Source organism: Mytilus galloprovincialis, chromosome 3 (assembly GCF_965363235.1).
Source record: "Mytilus galloprovincialis chromosome 3, xbMytGall1.hap1.1, whole genome shotgun sequence".
Taxonomy (NCBI): domain Eukaryota; kingdom Metazoa; phylum Mollusca; class Bivalvia; order Mytilida; family Mytilidae; genus Mytilus; species Mytilus galloprovincialis.
In genome coordinates, this window is record NC_134840.1 from 73,153,486 (window position 1) to 73,177,437 (window position 23,952).

General features: G+C 31.5%; 2 protein-coding genes across 3 annotated transcripts; one reads left to right on the forward strand and one right to left on the reverse strand.

Moving 5' to 3' along the window:
• The first annotated feature begins 734 nt into the window (after positions 1 to 734).
• Positions 735 to 22,559, forward strand: LOC143068877 (mitochondrial 2-oxodicarboxylate carrier-like). 2 transcript variants are annotated; one of them, XM_076243221.1, is made up of 8 exons: positions 735 to 865; positions 6,286 to 6,418; positions 6,996 to 7,125; positions 10,821 to 10,928; positions 11,628 to 11,789; positions 12,624 to 12,805; positions 17,255 to 17,307; positions 18,296 to 22,559. In XM_076243221.1, exons 1-8 carry the CDS (start codon positions 772 to 774, stop codon positions 18,355 to 18,357), a joined length of 924 nt encoding a protein of 307 aa, XP_076099336.1. In that variant the 5' UTR covers positions 735 to 771; the 3' UTR covers positions 18,358 to 22,559. The 2 variants fall into 2 exon arrangements, with proteins under 2 accessions (XP_076099336.1, XP_076099335.1); XM_076243220.1 differs by lacking the exon at positions 735 to 865 and adding an exon at positions 4,567 to 4,741.
• On the reverse strand, positions 14,531 to 16,438 carry LOC143066557 (uncharacterized). The gene has a single exon (XM_076239447.1). The coding sequence runs from the start codon at positions 16,294 to 16,296 to the stop codon at positions 14,749 to 14,751; it is 1,548 nt and encodes a 515-aa protein (XP_076095562.1). The 5' UTR covers positions 16,297 to 16,438; the 3' UTR covers positions 14,531 to 14,748.
• Positions 22,560 to 23,952: the final 1,393 nt, after the last annotated feature.

Sequence of the window (23,952 nt, forward strand, 5' to 3'; positions counted from 1 at the left end):
TACCAATTGCTAATATATTTAGTGTGAATTAATTTACTAGATATGTTCAAAAATTTGTATTGTCCGAAATGTTTTACTTCTTGTTTAATTTCAAAAACTTCTAATACTTTTTTAACAAATGAGAACCAAGAAGTTATGTTAGATTTGTGAAGCTCTTGGCTGCATTTATAAGCATCTTTCAATAGACTGAAATCAGTTGTAAGATTTTCAAATCTATACCAGTATTTTACAATTGACTTTACAATATCATAATGTAAGGGGAAACGTCCCAGTTCTGATAATATAAGACTCACTTAGTTACTTTACAAATCCTTGTCAGTACGTTGATGGAATATTGAATTATAAGGAAGAGAGAAGAGAATAGATCTTAATTAAATACATTAATTAAATGCCACTCTTGTATACAACTAAATGACTAGGCTTTATATACTACAACAAAAATACCAACCTTGGCCAATTCAAGGGAGATAATTGAATGTTCAGTATAGTTCAGGTGCTTTGAATAAAAGGATCTTTACTGTTGAATAAAAACACTTCTTTAACCATGACTAGGGATCAATAATTTTGTCCCAAAGTAATATTTGTCATTATAAGTTATGATGCATTTTGTTCATGTTAAATCGACATATCCTATGTTAATTAAATGACCAGAGTAAAATGATTCGTTATTTCTTCATTTAGATCCCATATCAATTCACAATATTTATCAAATTAATTCTCCCTGTTCAAAGGTTAATAAGTAGCACACTATTTACTGAACGTGTTCTGAACATGACTGCGGCTCCAGAAACCGTTGAAATGACGGTGAAAAACCACAGCCCAGCTAAGTTAGGTTTAATGCAGTTTCTGGCTGGTGGTTGTGCTGGTGAGAATCTAATAATTACTTTTAAAAGTTAAAAATAAAATTAAATGTTTTTTTCTTAAATCATAAATGCATGAAATATTTATGTAGCTCGATTAGATGGATCTGGTCCCCCTGCCATCTATGATCAGCCTATGCTTTCTGTAAGTTACATTGTAGAATGGCAGTGTTGCGTGACCCCACAGGAGGGGACAGCAGTAGCCGAATTGACATCTGTAGACTTACTTGTTCCGGAAGCAAGTTAACTCTAACACCGAAAACTCGTACCACGTTAACTCGTACTAAAAAAGTTAACTTGTACCACTGGAAGTCGTACCATTCAGAACTCATACCACTGTAAACTCGTACCATTAAAAAATTATTAAAGAATAACGATGTTTTATGGGTTTTTGTTTGTAAACTTAATAAAAATAATGTTGAATTACTTGAATTTTATACTGGATTTTAATGAAAACTAAGACAAAAATAGAGAATGTTTTAAAGCTTTATTGTTTAAACTGATCTTTCAAACTAGAACTTAATCCAGAAGAAAGTTAAAACATTGCTTTAACTGTACCTTAAGTAGAATATATATATATCCAAATTAAATTAATTAAAGCTGTAATCCATGATCACAAATTGAATGCTATGTTCACAATTGTTGAAAGCCATGTGCTTTTTGGTGGGAAAATTCGGGAACCCCTTGACAGGAAACAGTTACATTTCATTGTTATTTATAGACAGTAAGAATTTAATTTTGGAAATCATTTTGATTAACTGCTAAGACAAATGTAAGATTTATTCATGAAAAATTAATATTTTCTTGGGGTGAAACTGATAATACTTTTAAAAATAATTATATCTGCCACTGTATTTTCTATCCAATAGACCAGGAACATTAGCTACAAGTGAAAGTAACGTATATTACAGGGTTTTCAATAAGAGCCAGCACCCAGCGAAATGTCGCCTTTTCAAAAGACGGAAATCGCTGGTTCAAATGCTGAACCAATAAATATTTTTGAAGAAAATAAAATTAAACCGAGTTTTTATTAACCTTTTTGTCTCTTGTGGTTCTTAACTTTCCCCATAAGTTTTACTGAAAGAGGAGGGAGAGGAAAGGCCAAGGCTAGGGAAAAGGCTCTATTTATATTTTTCTGTTATATTTTCTCCTTTCTGATCTTAAGCTCTCTTGTTGAAAAAAGCAGCAATGATAGGATGAGTCCTGCTTTAGTTTGCTTTTTTTTTTAATTTATGCAATTATGATTTTTTCCTTCTGCACCTACTGTGAAAGTACTTTAATTCATGGGTATCAATTTTTCGTGGTTTGAGCAATAATTACATGTTCATGGGTTTTTAAATTCGTGGATTTTAGTTTTTTCTTTTGAAATGATTGAAAGATTAAAGCCTTTAGAAACGAAGGTTACAAATTGTCTGGATTGAAGGAATTGCAAAGTAAACATTGACCGTGTAAATCGTAGTGATAACACTAATTAACCCATGATAAAGTGATCAACAGGCTAAAGACCATCAAAAGTGTTAATTAGGCCATAAACATGTCACCTAAAGAAAACAGTAACATACACAAATGCTATAAACCTATCTTGAAATGTCAAATAATTCTTATCAAAATCATTCCCAGCATTAAATTATTATTTCCCATATGTACGATAACTATGAGGATATAAAATGAACACTTTATCATACTATCATATCAATACCGTTAATCTGAATTTCGTCCATCAAAAATATTTTTTATGAGAATTAAAAGATCAACAGTTGTACAGTTTAGGTTATAAAAGATTAAATGGGTTTAATCCGGCATGCGATTGTAGTTCTGTGACTGCTATTAAAATTCTCTCAGATTTGGCGTTATTCAATATATTTTCTAGATCATATCAGTAGTCAAACCTACCGATGGGGATCTTTCCATGTCTTGATTTGGACAATAGTTGTTTTATTTCGTTGGACACTTAAATTCGTGGATAAAGTCATCCACGAAAACCACGAAAATTGGTACCCCACGAATAAAAGTACTTTCACAGTAATTTTTCAAAATTTTCTTGTGGACCATGTCCCCAAACCCCACTTCCAAGTTATATACGACTGTTGCTGTGTACCATCAGTATAAATGAACTAATATATTTTCACCAAATCCAACATTTCAGGAACTTTTATTCCTAACTGCATGGGCCCTTGGCCCCTTACCTTAAATACTAGGAAAATCACTGATCTATGTAGGTCAAATATAAAAATCAGGTATATATTCATCATTAAACACTATTTAAATGCATTTAGATAAGTTGGTACTAGTTAGCAGTGGTACAAATTTGCATTGGTACGAGTTGACGTTGGTACGAGTTTACAATGGTACGTGATAACTATAATTCCTTGTTCCCACATCTGGATTAATAATTTATTATCCCCGGCTTAGTATATATCCAGGATTTTGATTGGTTAACGCACGTCGTTACAAAACCCATAGCCCCTGGGTGTTGCTAACCCATATCCCCGGACGTTGCTAACCATTATTCCGGGGAACTTCACGCAAGTTTTCCTTAGTTCCATGATTGCTCCTTGTGAAATATTGAATTCTGTAGATTATCCATAATGTTTGTAATTAAATATTTGATTCATTAACGATTTTGTCCTATTATGCCGATTATTTACATTCATTAACATTTCATTAAATGCATCACTTGACTGCAACATATTCAAGGAATGGGACTACTGACCTAGCTATGCAAATGACCCACGTTGACGTCACACCATCTATGGCGTAACGCTCACAACATTGAGCGCCAAATTTGACTCTATCCAGTTTCTCTGTCTCCGTATTAAAAACGACTTATATTTGACTACCTGTAGGGTTCTACCAAAGGTAGTTCCCTACACCCCGTAAAAAATATGTAAAATTTCCAAATTTCAATAAAACTTTTTTAGATAATGAAAAAAACGTTGTTTTCGCGTTACAGTTTGTACCCGAATTTCCATAAAACTCGCCCGATTCGGACTAAGACCGGGGATAAATTCGTTATCTACGTTCATATCCGTAGATATGGATATTTTAACACCCTTCAGTACCCTGTACACCCTTCGGCTACGCCTCATGGTGTACTGGGGTACTTCATGGTGTTAAAATATCCATATCTACGGATATGAACGTAGATAACTTATAATATCATCTGATCAGGAAAGAAACATGAATTGAAATATTCACAGAAATATGAGAAATCATTAGAAATTTGCAGATTTTGCAAATAAATTGAAGAGAATTTCAACTAAGTCATGTAAGTAATATTTTGTAATTTTTATAGACAAGAGTAATGACTTGGTATACTGAGACAGACAGAGTAATGACTTGGTAAGTGGTGTGAGTATTTGGACATGTAATGATTTGGAATATCATTTATATAGACTAGAGTAATGACTTGGTATGCAGACAGAGTAATGACTTTGGTATACAGACAGAGTAATTACTTGGTATACAGATAGAGTAATAACTTGGTATTGTAATATCTGCGATTATTCCAGGAACATCACACACAAACCTTCGGGACATTTACTTGTTACGTAACGTCGCTACGGCGATACCAATTGTATATTTTGTAGCCATTATTAAATTACTATCTGAACCATCAAGTCTTGCTCCGATCTTTTAGGTATGACTGTAGATAACATAATGACAGAGTAATAAGTTAGTATATGGAAACGTAATGACTTGGAATATCATTTATATAGACAGAGTAATGACTTTGTATCCAGACAGAGTAATGAGTGATATCCAGACAGAGTTATGACTTTGGTATACAGACAGAGTAATTACCTTGGTATACAGACACAGTAACGATTTGGTATAAGACAGAGTAATGACTTGGTATAACACAGAGTAATGACTTCAGGGTAATGACTTGGTATATATAGACAAAGAAATGACTTGATGTACATGATGTAGTGACAGCGTAATCATGGTAATGTCAGACATGGTATATTAAAGACAGAGTAATAACTTGCCACACATTTTAGAACAAAGATTTATTTGAATCTGGAATAATTTTGAATTCTGGAAAATTGATAAGAAAAATATAATGAAAACTAACCAATCAAGGAGGGTTAGCCATGCTGAAAATTTAGAAAAGTAACAACCCTTCATTGTTGGGTTTAGTTTTCATACATTTCTTATCAATTTTCCAGAATTCTTGTTTCAGATCATTTAAACATTCCCTTGTTTTTAAGTGTGTGACTGAAACATTGTTATATACATGTATTTAATAAAGCAAAATCATTTAGCAATGTTTAGGCATTGGATTCCTCTTAACTACTTATCAGTCAAGGGTCTAACTTAAATAAGTTATTAGAGAAAAATAACATGCATATGTTATTTCAGACACTTTCATGAGTTGTCTACTCTTTTTTCCTTAGTCTGTAATAACATATGTTTGTTATCAGTTAAATATATCATAAATATTTTATCTTTAATGAGCACTTGGGAATTCTTAAAACTTTGCGCAGTAGCTTAATATATTACCTTGATAACTAATTTTCTAATTCCATTAATACAATTTTGATGAACCATGGTAAATCAATGAGACAAGGCTTTTAAGGGCAAACTTAGCTGTAATAACAAGGCTTTGTTATTACAAGCATGAACTTACTATATGAGAGTAAATGAGACACTTGGAATCTTGCGCAGTGCCTCATTACAAGCTCTGATCATCATTTCTTACAATGAATTGAAATACATTGATATGCAAGTCAGAGCAAAGCCTTTAAAGAGATATAGAGAAGCTGTAATAACACCCTTTTGTTATTGCAGGAATATATTTTCTGTAATAACATAGGTGTATTTTGCATGATTGGTAAAGCTGTTATATATCTTCGAAAAGATTAGTATACTTTTTTTAAAGTTTAAGAAAATTATAATAGCAATAGAACTTGAGAAAAATTTAACAAAATAAAGGTTGTATATTTTCCCTTTGAAACATGTAACATACATATGTTATCACAGTTTTTTGATATTTTAGCTCACAATAACAACATGTATGTTATTTTTCTCTAATAACTTATTTAAGTTAGACCAAGAAAAAATGTCAGAAAAAAGTATGCAATAAGCACATTTTTTTTTTATCTTGATGTTTCATAATAAATATTTTGAAGAAATGTTTAAGATGAAATCTTGAAGTTTCATATAAATAAAGTCTGTTACGCTACCTACAAATACAGAGAGGATATATTAGATGCTGTAAAACAAATTTCTTCTGAATTCTTTACTATCAATAATGAAAATGACAAAATGTGATTTTTGTCCAGAAAAGAATGCATTTTGTCATGTTTGTAATTTTCTGATATTTCTTTGCAATTGCATTTGAAAATGAGAAGAAATGTCTTGTGTTTTTTAATTAATGTACAATTCATCGCACCCCCATAGCTCAGTATTTGTTTTTCAGGCTTTGTGGAGGTATCCATAATGCATCCATTAGACTTAATGAAAACAAGATTTCAAATACAGAGAGGACCAGATGACCCACACAGATACACCTCATTAGCAGATTGTTTTAAAAAAATGTACAGACAAGAAGGGTAAATTGATAGTTTGGTGATTGTATATTAAGGGCTGCTGGATTTTCTCGATGGGTTAAGGACCTATTGGGGGCCTTGGTTGTTTTCTGCTTTTTAGTCTGGTTGGTGTCTTTATGACACTTTCCCCATTTCCATTCTCAATTTCAATATATTCATGTGTTTCTTTTTTATAAATGAAAAATTTTCTTCTATGTAAGATATGTTACCATGGTTACTGTGGCATAATATTTTGAGGGCTGTATCTGTATTTTGTGCCTTTTGATTAATTTTTCTGAATTTGTGTTCAAATTTATTCATGATATTAAATTCATATCTTCTTATAGCTGGCCTGAGTTTTAGTATTAAATTGTCTTAAACTATTTTTTTGTTCAATGCATAAATATGCAATCGAAATTCCTGTCATAAAAGAGAACTACCTGGTAAGGTTATTATTAAACAAGAATAAGGTACCCCATTTCTTGGTAAGCCATTCATATTTATAAAGAAGATGTGGTATAATTGTTAGAAACCTCATGCTGAACAAAATATAAGTACCTAAAGGTCATAGATGAACATAACCATTTTTACTCTTTTTCAGTGCCTTATCCTTTTATAAAGGTATATTACCACCACTGTGTGCAGAGATGCCAAAGAGAGCTGTAAAATTCTTCACATTTGAGCAGTATAAAACAATGTATTCATATAATTCATTCTTATCTCAAGGTGTGGTAAGTAACATGTATTTTTATAAAGAGTGTATACCTGATCTTCAGCAATTTTTAAAGGTAAAATCAGTAAAGTTATTTTCTTGCAGACAATATACATTTGACTCTATGGAATACATATGTACACAGAAATTAAATTTGAAACATGTTACCAAATCAAAATAAAAAATGACCGAACGGTTAAAAATTAAAGTGATTAACACATGTAACAGAGTTTTGTTAATGAAATCAGTTGAAGTTGTGCCTCCTTCCCCGATGTTTATTTTGTATTTTTAAACATTACTTGGCTTTTGAATAATGTCAGGTGTGTAAGGGTTGTTTGGTGGTTTTCACCTTTTTAGCTCACCTGACCTGAAAGGTCAAGTGAGCTTTTCTCATCACTTGGCGTCCGTCGTCCGTAAACTTTTACAAAAATCTTCTCCTCTGAAACTACTTGGCCAAATTTAACCAAACTTGGCTACAATCATCCATGGGGTATCTAGTTTAAAAAATGTGTCCGATGACCTGGCATCAAACCAAGATGGCTGCCATGGCTAAAAATAGAACACAAGGGTAAAATGCAGTTTTTGGCTTATAATTCAAAAACCAAAGCATTTAGAGCAAATCTGATTATCAGGTCAAGATCTGTCTGCCCTGAAATTTTCAGATGAATCGGACAACCCGTTCTTGGGTTGCTGCCCTTGAATTGGTAATTTTAAGGGAATTTAGCTTTTTAGCTCACCTGGCCCGAAGGGCCAAGTGATCTTTTCCCATCACTTGGCGTCCGTCGTCCGTCGTCGTCGTCCGTCATCCGTCGTCATCCGTCGTCCGTCGTCGTTAACTTTTACAAAAATCTTCTCCTCTGAAACTACTGGGCCAAATTAAACCAAACTTGGCCACAATCATCATTGGGGTATCTAGTTTTAAAAATGTGTGGCGTAACCCGGCCAACCAACCAAGATGGCCGCCATGGCTAAAAATAGAACATAGGGGTAAAATGCAGTTTTTGGCTTATTACTCAAAAACCAAAGCATTTAGAGCAAATCTGACATGGGGGTAAAATTGTTTATCAGGTCAAGATCTATCTGCCCTCAAATTTTCAGATGAATCCAACAACCCGTTATTGGGTTGCTGCCCCTGAACTGGTAATTTTAGGGAATTTTTGCTGTTTTTTGGCTATTATCTTGAATATTATTATAGATAGAGATAAACTGTAAACAGCAATAATGTTCAGCAAAGTAAGATTTACAAATAAGTCAATATGACCAAAATGGTCAGTTGACCCCTTTAGGAGTTATTAACCTTTATAGTCAATTTTTAACCATTTTTCGTAAATCTTAGTTATCTTTTACAAAAATCTTCTCCTCTGAAACTACTGGGCCAAATTAATCCAAACTTGGCCACAATCATCTTTGGGATATCTAGTTTAAAAAATGTGTGGCGTGACCCGGCCAACCAACCAAGATGGCCGCCATGGCTAAAAATAGAACATAGGGGTAAAATGCAGTTTTTGGCTTATAACTCAAAAACCAAAGCATTTAGAGCAAATCTGACGTGTGGTTAAAGTGTTTATCAGGTCAAGATCTATCTGTCCTGAAATTTTCAGATGAATCGGACAACTGGTTGTTGGGTTGCTGCCCCTGAATTGGTAATTTTAAGGAAATTTTGCTGTTTTTGGTTATTATCTTGAATATTATTATAGATAGAGATAAACTGTAAACAGCAATTATGTTCAGCAAAGTAAGATTTACAAATAAGTCAGCATGACCAAAATGGTCAGTTGACCCCTGAAGGAGTTATTGCCCTTTATAGTCAATTTTTAACCATTTTTTCGTAAATCTTAGTAATCTTTTACAAAAGTCTTCTTCTCTGAAACTACTGGGCCAAATTGAACTAAACTTGGCCACAATCATCATTGGGGTAACTTGTTAAAAAAATGTGTGGCATGACCTGGCCAATCAACCAAAATGGCTGCCACGGCTAATAATAGAACATATGGGTAAAATGCAGTTTTTGGCTTATAACTCAAAAACCGAAGCATTAAGAGAAAATCTGACAGGGTTTAATTGTTTATTAGGACAAGATCTATCTGCCCTGATGTTTTCACATGGATCGGACAACCCGTTGTTAGGGTACTGTCCTGAATTGGTAATTTTAAGGAAATTTTGCCGTTTTTTGTTATTATCTTGAATATTATTATAGATAGAGATAAACTGTATACAGCAATAACGTTCAGCAAAATAAGATCTACAAATAAGTTTACATGACCAAAATAGTCAATTGACCCCTTAAGGAGTTATTGCCCTTTATAGTTAATTTTTAACATTTTTCATAAATTTTTGTAAATTTTTAGAAAATATTTTCCACTGTAATTACTGGGCCAAGTTCATTATAGATAGAGATAATTGTAGCAACAAGAATGCTCAGTAAAGTAAGATCTACAAACACATCACTATCACCAAAACACAATTATGTCATGAATTTATCCGTGTCCATTGTTTAATATGCACAAGACCAAGTTGAGCGACACAGACTCTTTAGAGCCTCTAGTTTTGGTTATTATCTTGAATATTATTATAGATAGAGATAAACTGTAACAGCAATAATGTTCAGCAAAGTAAGATTTACAAATAAGTCAACATGACTGAAATGGTCAGTTGACCCCTGTAGGAGTTATTGCCCTTTATAGTCAATTTTTAACCATTTTTCGTAAATCTTAGTAATCTTTTACAAAAATCTTCTCCTCTGAAACTACTGGGCCAAATTTAACCAAACTTGGCAACAATCATCTTTGGGGTATCTAGTTTAAAAAATGTGTCCGGTGACCTGACCATCCAACCAAGATCACCGCCATGACTGAAAATAGAACATAAGGGTAAAATGCAGTTTTTGGCTTATAACTCAAAAACCAAAGCATTTAGAGCAAATCTGATAGGGTTTAATTGTTAATCAGGTCAAGATCTATCTGCCCTGAAATTTTCAGATGGATCGGACAACTGGTTGTTGGGTTGCTGCCCCTGAATTGGTAATTTTAAGGAAATTTTGCAGTTTTTGGTTATTATCTTGAATACTATTATAGATAGAGATAAACTTTTAACAGCAATAATGTTCAGCAAAGTAAGATCTACAAATAAGTCAACATGACCAAAATTGTCAGAGAACTCCTTAAGGAGTTATTGTTCTTTATAGTCAATATTGAACAACTTTTCGTCATTTTTGTAACTTGTACAAAAATCTCCTTTTCTAAAACTATGGGCCAAATTTAACCAAACTTGGCCACAATCATTACTAGGGTATCTATTTTAAAAAAGTGTCTAATGGCCGACATCAGTAAATACAGTAACAGATGAGCGACACAGGCTCTTGAGAGCCTCTAGTTCATTTTATTGAATGTATAATAAGTAGCTGAGGTTATAATATCCTGAATACCAGTTAAGGTGGTACCAAACACCTTGACTAAAATTAATTTTTCATAAAATTTTGACAAGATATTTACTTTGACCCTTTTACAAAAATGTGAAATTTTTTTTAAAAAAATGAACCACACACTTTATCGGAAAAATTTCATTGGATATATTGCGGTTTGATGAACACTAATTTTGATCATTGAGAAGCTTAATATTTCTTTAAAAATAGAACGTGATTTAAACGTTATGATTATTTTACAGAGTTATCTCCCTGTAGTTTTACTGTAATATTTCTTTTGACATTTATTTCAGGTGTTCACATTGGCAGGTCTTTCATCTGGCCTTACAGAAGCTGTCATTATAAATCCTTTTGAAGTGGTAAAAGTTAAATTACAATCAGAAAGGGGGACAATTTCTCAGGTAAGTAGAAAATATATTTCTGTGTAATTTATTACGCAAATGGTCAAACTAAAATCACCAATTGATGTGTTTGGTTGAAGAAATTCATAAGAATTGTTACTTGAATTTTCTTTTTTGAGCAATGGATATTTTGAAAGAGCAAAGCACTGTGCAATTTTGTCCATTATGTTTACAGTTTATAAAAGTGTAGACAAAGTATTTATTTTAGTTTTTATTGCATAAAATATGAGATGTGATATAATTGCTAATGAGACGACAACTAACCATGAGGGATCAATGGAAAATGTTATTAACTAAAGGGTACTATATTAATTACATTCAACAATGAACAAAATAGTTCCTGGCAACAAAAAAATTTAAACAAGTCAACACAGAAAACTTGGCCTGATTTGTTAAAAACAAATAAGAAAGTCATCAACTAATTATAACGACTGATTAACAGTCTCCTATCTTTGGACGGGAGTCAAATAAATCTATATTTAAGTTAAAAGATTGTCATTGGTGAAGATATTCTATTTTCTGAATCTGGCTTTTCTGATGAGTTTATGATAAAATTAAAACCCTATGATTGATGCTGGCTATCCACTGTTATATAAAACAATGCAAAATTTTCTGTGACAAAAATTTTTAATTTTGCATTAAAATATGCAACATCATAACTTTTGTATTGTTGCAATGAAACTCTTTTTCATGTTTTAGCAAAAAAGTACATATGCTACAGCGAGAGAAATAATCAATCAGCATGGTGTGAGATATTTTACTGGCAAGGGAATAACAGCAACCCTAGGACGTCATGGTGTTTTTAATATGATTTACTTTAGTTTTTATCATAATGTAAAAGGCATTGTTCCACAATATGAGGTAATGTCAGTTCAATACACCCTCTTTTATCAAATCCTAAAGAATACAATACAGCTAATGCAATGTTGATTATTAATAGTTTTGACAAAGCTACCCATTGTATTCTTACATTCTTAACCTTCTAATCTTTTGACTCATAGCATAACTGATAAATATTTATCAAGTAAAGTGCTTTAGAAGCAACAAACTTGGTCTGTTGATTGATTTATTATTGCCTAAGAAAATCAGGTTTCTTTTTCTGAGCATCCCTTCTGGGCATGTTGAAAAAAATCTTTTTTTTTAAATATTTTACCTAGTAATATAATTTATATTACAACGTTTACATCTTCAACTTGAAATTTTAAGATTACACTATAGAAAATTAAATGTCATTTTGTGTATGATTTTTTTCAGAAAAATCCTTTTTTAATCAAGGGCAGATAATTATACTACATTTGATAGGCCAATTTGTGTTTTAGTAAGAAAACATGGCCTCTGACCCTCTATTTTTATTTGGTATTTTCGGAAGTATTTATAAGAAGTTATTCAGTTGTTGGATTTTAAATATTTCTATCTTTTAATGCTTCATCAACAAGAATAAATTAGTTTCCCTGATATTACCCATATAAAATAACTCTGATTTCTTTAATTATAATGTTTTTTTAAGAAAGACAACATCTGTGATCCCCAATATTTATATTAGAATTTGAAAGCACATTGTGAAAATATTTTACCTAATATGAAAACAAGAATAGAATAAACAAATAAAAACAAATAATGATTTATGAATCCAGTTATATTTTTAAATTTTACTGGGTTCTGTTAACATAGTTGAATGATTGAAATTTTTTTCAGGATCCTGTTACAGAATTTTGTAGAAAGTTTGTGATTGGTTTAATTGCTGGCACTCTGGCTTCCTGTATAAACATTCCATTTGATGTTGCTAAGAGTCGTATCCAAGGACCTCAGCCAGTTCCAGGACAAGTTAAATATAGAAGTTGTTTTGCTACTATGCTAACCATATATAAGGAAGAAGGGTAAATATGCATATTTATTGCATTACAACAGAATATTTATCGTAGAAAGTAACTATGCAATGTGAGTGCATGTGTAATACCGTATAGCAGGTTATTTTCGTGGGTGTAAAATTTTGCCATTTTCATTAAAGAAGGTACACGAAATATTTTGCTGGTTATTATTTTGGTGGATTGAAAACTTTCATCAATACCTGTGCACAAAAATAAGTGAAAGTTTACACCCTTCGACAATTACCTGCTATACGATATAACTTGGCAATTGTACTTACAGAACTTGCAATATTGCTTAAAATGGAGTGATACAAATCAGTAGGTGTTACAAATGGTCAATATTCATTTATAAATGTAGTAACCCTATTTTATTATTGATTGATTGAATGTTAATGTCTGAAATTACCTTCTTGGTATTAATTGGGAAAAAGGAAGTGGTAAGCCTGGATTGTGAAGGAAACTACTGGTACATCAGTCAAAATCAATAAAGCAAAACATTTAGGTCAGGACTACTGTAAATTCAGAAATTATTTGCGAGGTTTTTATTAAGGATACATGTAATGTGACTGAATGAGTATTACAATAATAAGATCTCACATTTTTATATCTGATACATATGAATAAAATTGAGAAAGGAAATGGGGAATGTGTCAAAGCGACAATTGTTTGCAGTTTTACCTGAAATCGCAATAATTTATCTTGCAATTTATTCTATTCTACAAAATTCTCAAAAATAAATGTACCCAATAATTTCTAAATTTACAGTATTATTTATTCCTGTCAAATTTGTCATGAGGATTTCTTATAATAATTAATCACCTTTGTGAATGCAGATACCTTATGTTTCCATCTATCATATCTTCATTGTCCTTGACCTCATTTTGATGGTTCAGTGACTGCTTGAAAAAAAAATACATTTTATTTGTCATATGGAGTTACTCACTTATTATGAGTAATATGCTTTATCTATGTGACATATTGGTTCCTTGCAACGTTTACATGTCTGTCAGACATGGTTAACCTGTCTTGATGTCATTTCATATATAAGGGTCAAGTCCATATCTCAATAGTCAACTAAAATTGATGTATCAAAATGCGATGATTGGTAATTGTACATGTCCAACTGGCAGGTTTCATCTGACCTTTACCAAATATTCATGGTCATTGGGCAGTGTTTAGTTTTTATGGTTTCGTCTATTTATCAGATACTATAAGCAACAGGGTCACTATATTTCTATATCAAATGATTGAAAGGTGTTCATGTCAGCCTTGCAGATTTCATATGACTATGACAGCATTTTCATGGTATTTTGGTAAATTGATTACTGTAAACAGTTTTTGTCAGTTTATCAAATACTATAAGTAATATGGATCAGGAAGGTTAATTCTATTTTGTGTATGGAATGATTGAAAGGTGAACATGGGTGTCTAAGAGTTTTCATATGATCTTGACCCTTTTTTTAAAGGTTCATTGGTCAATGATAAGTTTTTTGTGGTTTTATTATAAGTAATGGGTCAACTTAATTTGGTATATGGAATGAATGTAAGGTCAACATGTCTAACAGGGTTCATATGACCTTGACCTCATTTTCGTTCGTGATTCATTGTTCAATGTTAATACTTTGTGGTTTGATCTGCTTGTCAGGTACTACAAGTGAAAGGACCACAATATTTGATGTACTGAATGATTGTAAAGTTTCCAGATCTGTCTAACATAGTTCATTTGACCTTGACTTTATTTTCATTGATCATTGATAATGTTAAGTTTATACAATACTGGTACATGTTGTAGTATAATTCAATCATAAGTAAAACCGACAAGACATTTCAGCATGTGCAGTTTTTGTGTACTCTTGTTTATTACATAATTTAAATCTGATTGATAAATCTTTATGTTACATTTGAATATTGCAGATAAGTTATTATTGTTTCTGCATGAATGAGGGTTAAGGCTAAGTTAATGTTAGTTTTACACAGTTTATCTTAGCTTTCTTTCTCTTGTCTCTTCTCAATGTATTACATCCAATCCATAAAACTTTTTTGTCAATGTGAAGACTTAGAGGTAATTCTATTCCTAAGCTTGCTAAATCCTTACACACAACTATTTCCCCAGCAGGATTTAATATATGCATAGCATGATTTGTACAATCGGAAACTAAGATCATATCATTAGATGTTATTGCCACATCTCTAGGATAAAATTGGAACTGGGCATAATTGAGACTTTTACAACCATTGTAGGTCCAATGCAATTGTCCCCCATTATCTAACATTTTTACTTGACCCTTGCATTTTCTGTTTATAACATCTATAACTATTATCTTATTATTTAAAGTTTCAATTCTACAAGGATAGTTTAAGAGTCTCTCATTGTCTTTATCGTGTTCAATAGAATGTTGTAAGTCACCATCTTGGTTCATAATCAAAAGTTTTCTAGTACTGTCTTTTGATGCCGGTAAGCTAACAGGGTCAGATTCTGACAACCCTACTATTATCTTATTTTCTTTAGTCATATGAACACATAAAGTTTTTAAAGGAGAAAAAGTCTTAAATTTCTTTAAATGTCCATCCTTGGTATAAAGTTTTAGGTTCATATCTTGACAGGATAAAAGTATTTCTCCCCCTAGTGTCTTTGCCATATCATTAACTGTTATCTGAATTTCTTTCTCTACTTCTATATTATGATTCAGGAATTTAACTTTCTGTACTTTTCCACTGTAATACTGTCCTATGAATGCAGTATTATCATTACAGAATAGAATATTTGTTACATTGTCAACATCACTTTCATAAGTGTCTATGACTTTCAAGTCTGGGACTGTATAAAGGTTACCAATCGTCTGACTTCCTTTATTCACTGTCGTATTAGTTGGAATGAACTTTGTCTTATTCAGTTTGAATTTCTGAACTGAACATTTTGGCAATGACTTATCTAAGGTTTTATTTGTAGAGAAAATGTCTGCCACCTGATGAGACTGCAGTGTTCGGCTAAGATTCCTCTTCCTGGTTTCCAACTCCTCCTCGTTCTTTTTCATAGCAGAAAGTTCCTTTTTTATCAAATTTTCTGAAGGCTTCCATTTTGTTTCAAGTTCTTGTAAAAGATCTTTGGTATGTTTTGAAATGTCATCTTTCATTTTTATCTCAGTTTGCAGAATTATATTCCTTGTTTCTTGAAAATTGTTATCCCCATCCAAAAGAATTTTTTGCAATTTTTCCTTTTCATTTCTTAAGACCTGAAGTTTGGATTGAATTTCTTTCATAACTTTTTTCATTTCACAGATGATATCATTATATACTTCATCAAGGGCTTCATAGTCATGCAGTTTATGTGTCTCCTTTAAACATTTAGAACAAGCAGGCTGACTGCAATCTTTACAAAAGACAAAGCACTTTTGTTTTCCATGGATTGTACATACCGTGTTTTCCAGGTCAACTTTCCGAATGGAAGTCACGAAATCCTCCATTTCAAAATCTTTTAGATTTATTATCTCATGTTCCATTGAAGTCTTGATTTTACTATGTATCTTTGAACAGCACACTTGACATAGGAATAGTTCACAGTTTATACACTTCCACTTAATGTCTGGAGATTCTCCACAGAACTGACATAAAGCAGGGATTTGTGCTTTCCCTATAGCCTGATAAAATGCCATTTTTATATCTAATCAAGTAACTACTGGTGATTTAAAAATAGATTTTTTAAAATAATTTTTACAAGTTAAATGCTAATGTTACAAGGTTACTGCATTTAAAATAACATTTTTTATTGTTCAAATATTTAAAGGACTCATATTAGTAAAGTATGATAAATTTTAGCAATTACAATTATTTGAACAGAAGGTTTTAAAAGAAAAGTAAGCTAGACATAAAGTCTTTAAGAAGATCTTTTCTATGATAAAAAATATTCAGTACAATTTGTTATAGTCTGTCTGTCTGTCTGTCTGTCTGTCTGTCTGTCTGTCTGTCTGTCTGTCTGTCTGTCTGTCTGTCTGTCTGTCTGTCTGTCTGTCTGTCTGTCTGTCTGTCTGTCTGTCTGTCTGTCTGTCTGTCTGTCTGTCTGTCTGTCTGTCTGTCTGTCTGTCTGTCTGTCTGTCTGTCTGTCTGTCTGTCTGTCTGTCTGTCTGTCTGTCTGTCTGTCTGTCAATGCCAATGCCAATGCCAATGCCAATGCCAATGTAATTGAAAACAACATGTGAGAATCTGAAAAGCAATGTAGTGGCTGATACAAAGGAGTACAAGACTTTTGGGTCTATTACTTGTGTAATGCACTGTATTAGACACTAGTTGTAACATTATAGTAACTGAATAATTACATAAAAGATGAGGAATTTTAATCAAGGACAGAATTAAAGAATATCAACTCCTGAAATTTGAGGGGGAAAAATATACAGATTGTTGTTTTATAAACCCTTCAACAATGCTTTTATTTGTATAATCAGTTGAAATGAATATTTTCAGATATTTAGCTTTATATAAAGGACTACTACCAAAGGTGTTGAGATTAGGACCAGGTATGTAAAATTGATAGTATTTCAGTCAGTAAAAAAAACACTCAAACAATATGATAGAATAAGATTATCAGATTTTTAGACACATGAAAAGATCCCAAAATAACTTCAAAATATGACTAATTGTTAATATTTCTTATGAATGCCCCAAAATAATGATGATCTCTAGATGACATGGAGAACATGAATTAAATTCATTAAATTTGATAACTGTTAATTGAAATTTGCCAGCAAAAAATATTGTTGGATTCCCTTTATATGGGGCAAGATCAAGTTAAATCATATTTAAATCATTTAACATGCTTTGAAACTGGATTGGCATGCAGAATGAATAGAAATGTTAGTGCCACTGGAAAGTGACAAGGTTTTGTTTTCAACAAATAAGATGAAGAGAGACAATAAAATTGTTTTTTCTTTCAATATTTTGTGAGAATTTCAAAGAATGTTTTTCTCAAGAACCTTGTGCATCCAACCATAAACTCTCTCTTTTCCAAATTTCAAATAGGTAAAAAGACTATATTGCAGTTTGGCTTGCATTCTTCAGTTTATAACAACAAATAAATCATTGCTCCCAAAAATGAATCATAAAGAATCTGGTTGATATCAAATTTTTTTATTTTTTTTTTATTAAACTTTGTTGATACAATGTATAATGAAACTAGAGGCTCCCAATCTTGAGCCTGTATCGCTCACCTGACTCTTCTTGGGTTTTTGAAATCATATAAAAAAAAAGATAAAATTTGGCTACAAAGTTACAAAACTTGGTCAGCATCTCATAAGGAACATTCTTGACATGTTTGGTTTCATTCCATTCAGTGGTTCTCTTAAAGAAGTTCAAAATGTAAAATGTTAACGACGATGACGAAGACGGACAACGAGTGATGAGAAAAGCTCACTTGGAACTTTAGGCCAGGTGAGCTAAAAAAGGAAATAATAAATGCAGAAACAAAGTGTGTGTTGTAATTTTGTATTTTATAAATTTCTTTTCCAGGTGGTGCTATAATGTTGCTGGTCAATGAACATGCATTTGAGTGGATGAAAAATAACTTTTAGAGATACAATGATGATAGGAATGAAATAACTATGGGCTTTCATTTACACTAAAAAGAAATACTTTTTTTATTGTAAGACAAGTTTAATATAATTTCTACATATTTATTTGTATGGAATTGCATTTACTTATTTTTTTTTGTAAGTGGTAGCTTTTATTATACTGCAGGTGCAGCAAATCCAGTACTTTTTGTAATCCAGTAGATTTTATATCCTAGGTACAATTGTTAGAGTTTATACTTTGTAATTACGTCTGACACAACACTTGGTAAATTTGTTATTTTCATTTATTCATAAGGTCTGTGAAAAGTTAATATGTTGTTTTTTTTTTTAAATTGTCCTTTATTACTCAGGATCATCCGAAAAACCTTTATTTTGTATAATTTGATTTTGCTAGCCCAAAAAATGATCACTTAGTTCCTATATAAAATTATACTTTTGGACATTGTTTCTTAAAAATCTTTCTTTTCCTTAAGTCCTTAATGTTGTTACCTGTTATTGGCATTCATTTTTTTGTCGTCTGCGATTTTTGTCGCAGAAAGCTCGACATAGGGATAGTTATCCAGCGGCGGCGGCGGCGTTAGCTAACTTCTTAAATGCTTTATATTTTAAAGGGTGGAAGACTTGGATGCTTCACACTTTGTATATAGATGCCTCATGTTACGAAGTTTCCGTCAGTCACATGTCCAATGTCCTTGACCTCATTTTCATGGTTCAGTGACTACTTGAAAAAAAAGTCAAGATTTTTTGTAATGTTAAATTCTCTCTTATTATAAGTAATAGGATAACTTTATTTGGTATGTGCATACCTTGCAAGGTCCTCATGCCCATCAGACAGTTTTTACTTGACCTTGGCCTCATTTCATGGATCAGTGAACAAGGTAAAGTTTTGGTGTTCAAGTCCATATCTCAGATACTATAAGCAATAGGTCTTGTATATTCGATGTATGGAAGGACTGTAAGGTTTACATGTCCAACTGGCAGGTGTCACCTGTGTCATCTGATCTTGACCTCATGTTCATGGTTCAGTGGTTATCCTTAAGTTTTTGTGTTTTGGTCTGTTTTTTTTTTATTTTGTATGCAATAGGTGTACTATATTTGGTGTATGGAATGATTGTAAGGTGTACATGTCCAACTGGCAGGTGTCATCTAACCTTGACCTCATTTTTATGGTTCAGTGGGTATAGTTAGGTTTTTGTGTTTTGTTCTGTTTTTCATATACTGTATGCAATAGGTCTACTATATTTGGTGTATGGAATGATTGTAAGGTGTACATGTCTAGCTGGCAGGTGTCATCTGACCTTGACCTTATTTTCATGGTTCAGTGGTCAAATGTAAGTTTTTGAGTTTTGGTCTTTTTTTTAATACTATATGGTCAATTAATTATTTGGTGTGTGGAAATATTGTATGATCTATATGTTAGTCGCTCAGGTTTTATTTGACCTTGACTTCATTTTCACAGTTCATTGGTCAATGCTAAGTTTATCTGACAGTTGTAATAAAGCTTTATATTTAGGACTATCAACATAATCAGATATTATTAATGATTAGTAAAGAAGGCGAGACATTTCAGTGTGTGCACTCTTGTTTATTATTGTATTCAGTTTTCATTAAGAGAAGAAGATATAAACAGAAGAGAGAACATATCTTTTTTTAGAAAGATAAAGAGCGAAAAATATTTTAACATGCTGTGAATTTAATACATGTAAAACTTGGTAACTATATTTCTATTAAAACTTTGAAAAGAGGAAATATTTTTGTCATGATTTAGTACCAATACCACTTTTCAGCAACTGCCAAGATAAAGAGCATCAATTAAATATATTGTCATTTTTATTATTTCTAGAAATTGCTGTCTCAATACTATATCCTCTATTGTCTATTTTAAACATTGTTATCTATGTGATATTCCAGAAAAATTATAGATAGTGCTTCTTTTGCTTCTAAGCATATTTGGTCATTTTGTTGTTTTGTTTATTTCAAGAATTCAAGACTCACAATTATATAGGTAGTATACAATTGTTGCAATCCTTTAAGAGTTGATCATTAATCCAACTGTCTCATCTGGTGTTTTCAAAGTTCAATATTGTATCAATCATATTCAATTGTTACGATCCTATTCAATCTTTAAAATTATTCAAAAGTTGATCAATTCAATAAACTGTCTCTTCTGATGTTTAAGTTCATAATTTTTATTTTAAAAGTTGTTTGAGTTGACAATCGATGTTTGTATCGCAAAGTCCCTTATCAAATGGCAAAATCAAAAGCTCAAACACAATGAATGGAAAATCTATTGATTGTTATTGGTTCTTGTCTTGATATGCATGACATATATGCAACAACATGTGTTAAAAAACACTCAATTCATTGTCAATTTATCACCATGGAAACATGGCCAAACTACATTCCAAACAAGAGAGACAACTCAAAGTTAACTAGCAGTTACTTTATTATAACGATACAACCACCGAAATAAGTAACTGTAAATTCAGAAACTATATTTTGTGCATTTATTATTGCGATTTTGTCATTTTAGACTTAATTGCAATTTTAATTTTTGCGATATTGAGAAAAATCTTGTTTAATCTTGTTTAATTCATATAAAAAAGGCCAGTTTAAATTATTTCGATTATAACCCTGTAGCATTTTCACAATAATAAAAACATTGCAATAATTTCTGAATTTACAGTATTATTTTTGTATGTATTGTTGATCTATTTGATCATTCCTAAAATTTCAGTTTACATGTAGACAACATGATATGCTTATCATTTATGTATTTTAAAGGCAGCAGTTCTTAAAATGAACATATATTTTACTTATAATATTTGTTATTCTTAATATAGAAAAATATTAAGTTTAGTTCACAAGTCAGTATCAGCCTTATGACTATTTCACTTTGATGTTTCTGTACTAGATATGTTTAAAAAAAGGGGTGGGGGGGGGGGGGGGGTTAAGAGTCATTACTTGAAGCATTGGACAAAGAGAGGTAAATGCAAACATCCTTGACCATACTAAAATTACATCTGCTTCTTCAAAAAACACATATCTTGGGAAAAAAAATGTTCATGAGGCTGTTGTTTATTTGTCCACCTGCAGTTTGGACATTCACACCATTAGCTCTTTGCATGGTACTTGTAGTAGACGTCTACAGTTACAATTTAGTATCTGTTTTATTAAATTTCTGTTAAAGATAAATTTTTGAAGAGTAACATTTTTTATAATGGTTTTTGATTGGTGTGTTGTTGATATTGTCTTTGTTTTCTTTTTAGGTGGTTTGTTATGTTATGTAATCCTATTATAATTTATCTTTGATTCTTGTTCAAATTAAATGACTGGGTTTTTTTTCTTAATGAATATCTTAAAATTAATTTTGTTCAATCTATTTATTTATGAGCAATATATACCCTTAGTTTTGTTTTTATTTGTATTTAGTCTAATACACACAATGTACTGGGTTGTTAAAGTTGTAAATATTTTTTTTTAGAGAAGGATAAAACTGTTGTGATATTTTATAGCTCACTCAGATATAGATGTGATAAAGCCATATTTGTTATGCTGTTAAAGCTATTTGGGTAGTAAGGTGCGAGTTCAAAACAATTCTTAACAACAAAAAATATTAGAATGATCTCTGTTGAAATTAAAAATAACATAACAACATTGTCTTGAATAATATTTTTTTTCATTGATATTGTATAATACTGTATAATCATTTTGAATTTAAAAAAGATTTGCTATGGAAATTTATGTTATTTATTGCGTACAGAAAAAAATAAAATAGATAACCAGAATTTCAAAAACATTTTTCCAGAAATGTAATTTATATCAAAGATTTTGAACAATATGGTGAAAATATCTGAGTTATTGTTGAAAAAAACTTGAAAGTAAGGTCTATTTAAGAGTGTAAGTGTAAGAGTGAGTCACAGATTTGTTAGGAATATTAGATATAAGTCAGAGAGTTGTGACTAAAAAGATAGGTCTAATTATTATACATCTGTTAGTTTAGATATATAAAGATTTTTTTGCTTTTTAAGAGATACTCACTGAGTGTTCCACTATTTCATTACTCCATTTATAAGGAAAATATAGAGATTTGTGAATGCTTTTGTATAAGACATACATTGTTAAATGTTTTGATATTTTAAAATTTAGTATACACTGTATTTTAATGCCTGACTATTGATATTAAAGGGGAATAAAACATCTTTGAACTTTGTTATTATGGAGGGAAGTATAACAGATTAATTCATCATGGAGAATGTATTGATTGATTCTTGATGTTTAAATAAACTCATCATAGATTCCAGGATTAAAATTTTATATTAACTCCAGATGAGCGTTTCGTCTACAGAAGACTCATCAGTGACGCTCGAATCAAAAAATGTTTTAAAGGCCAAAAAAAGTACCAAGTTGAAGAGCATTGTGGACCAAAAATTACTAAAACTTTTGCCAAATACAGCTAAGGTAATCTATTCCTGAGGAAGAAAAGCCTTAGTTTTTCTAAAAATTCAAAGTTTTGTTAACAGTTAATTTATAATTATGAACATATCAATGATCACTCAAGTCAGCACAGAAGTGCTGACTACTAGGCTGGTGATACCACACCACCTTCTGCGATCATATGGCTATATATAGGCAGTCAGTATTTAATGTCAGGAGAAGTCGGGGTGTCCAGAGAGAACCCCAGACCTTCTGGCAATTAAATTTGGATTAGAAAGTACCTGCCATCAGCATGTTTCAATTCAAAAGCACCCTGTTGACAGATGTGTGATTATGGTAGATGAACTAACTTGATAATACATATTGTGACATTTGTTTTTATTTCTCTATGGGGTCAAATTATTTACATTTTGTACAGGTATAAAATGGTATTAACTTATAAAGCAGCACTGTTCAGTTTAACATTTCCTGATTAACCTTTTTCTCATCATCTAATACCCTTATCACATTGACATATTTTTTTTAATTTAAACATTATTCAGTCATTTGGTCAAAAGAGTTGTCTCCCATTTTAACAGTTGCTCTGATCATAGATGTATTACATCTATGCTCTGATATAACATTCAACGTTGGTTTTTTTAATGGTTTTTATTTTTTGGTAAAAAAACCCACTCAATTGGTCTACTTTTCCACTGAAGTTTGTTGCTTTTATGTATTTCAACTAATTTTTAGATTTGACAAAACTAAAATCAGTTTATTAGTTGGCTTTATCAAGACAGCCATGTAACTACACAAATTGATCCAAGTATAAATCTGAAGGTTGTTATATAGCTTTAACAACCAAACAACACAAAAAACCTACTGACATATAGAGGTCAACATGCAGCCTTGAACAGTAGACAGATGTATACACAATATTTCAAGCTTTACCCCCCCCCCCCCCACCCTTCCCACCAAAAAAAAAATCAATCTAGATAAGTAGTGATCAAATTTGGAGAGAAAATAGAAACTGTTTAGAGGTCTTCATGATAAAAATAAATAGGGAAAACTTTTATTAAAATTTCAAACTTGACGAAAACAAAGACAGATAATATAGATTGCCTTTGTTATTTGATTTTGATAAAATAATAGTGTTTGAATGTTTTTTTAAAGCTCCAC

Bases quoted from the DNA above. Each gene is read 5' to 3' on its own strand.
- LOC143068877 (XM_076243221.1), top strand. From the start codon at position 772: ATGACTGCGGCTCCAGAAACCGTTGAAATGACGGTGAAAAACCACAGC. The intron at 11,790-12,623 runs GTAATGTCAGTT...AATTTTTTTCAG, and splicing joins GCATTGTTCCACAATATGAG to GATCCTGTTACAGAATTTTG. The intron at 17,308-18,295 runs GTATGTAAAATT...TTTCTTTTCCAG, and splicing joins GGTGTTGAGATTAGGACCAG to GTGGTGCTATAATGTTGCTG.
- LOC143066557 (XM_076239447.1), bottom strand. From the start codon at position 16,296: ATGGAACATGAGATAATAAATCTAAAAGATTTTGAAATGGAGGATTTC.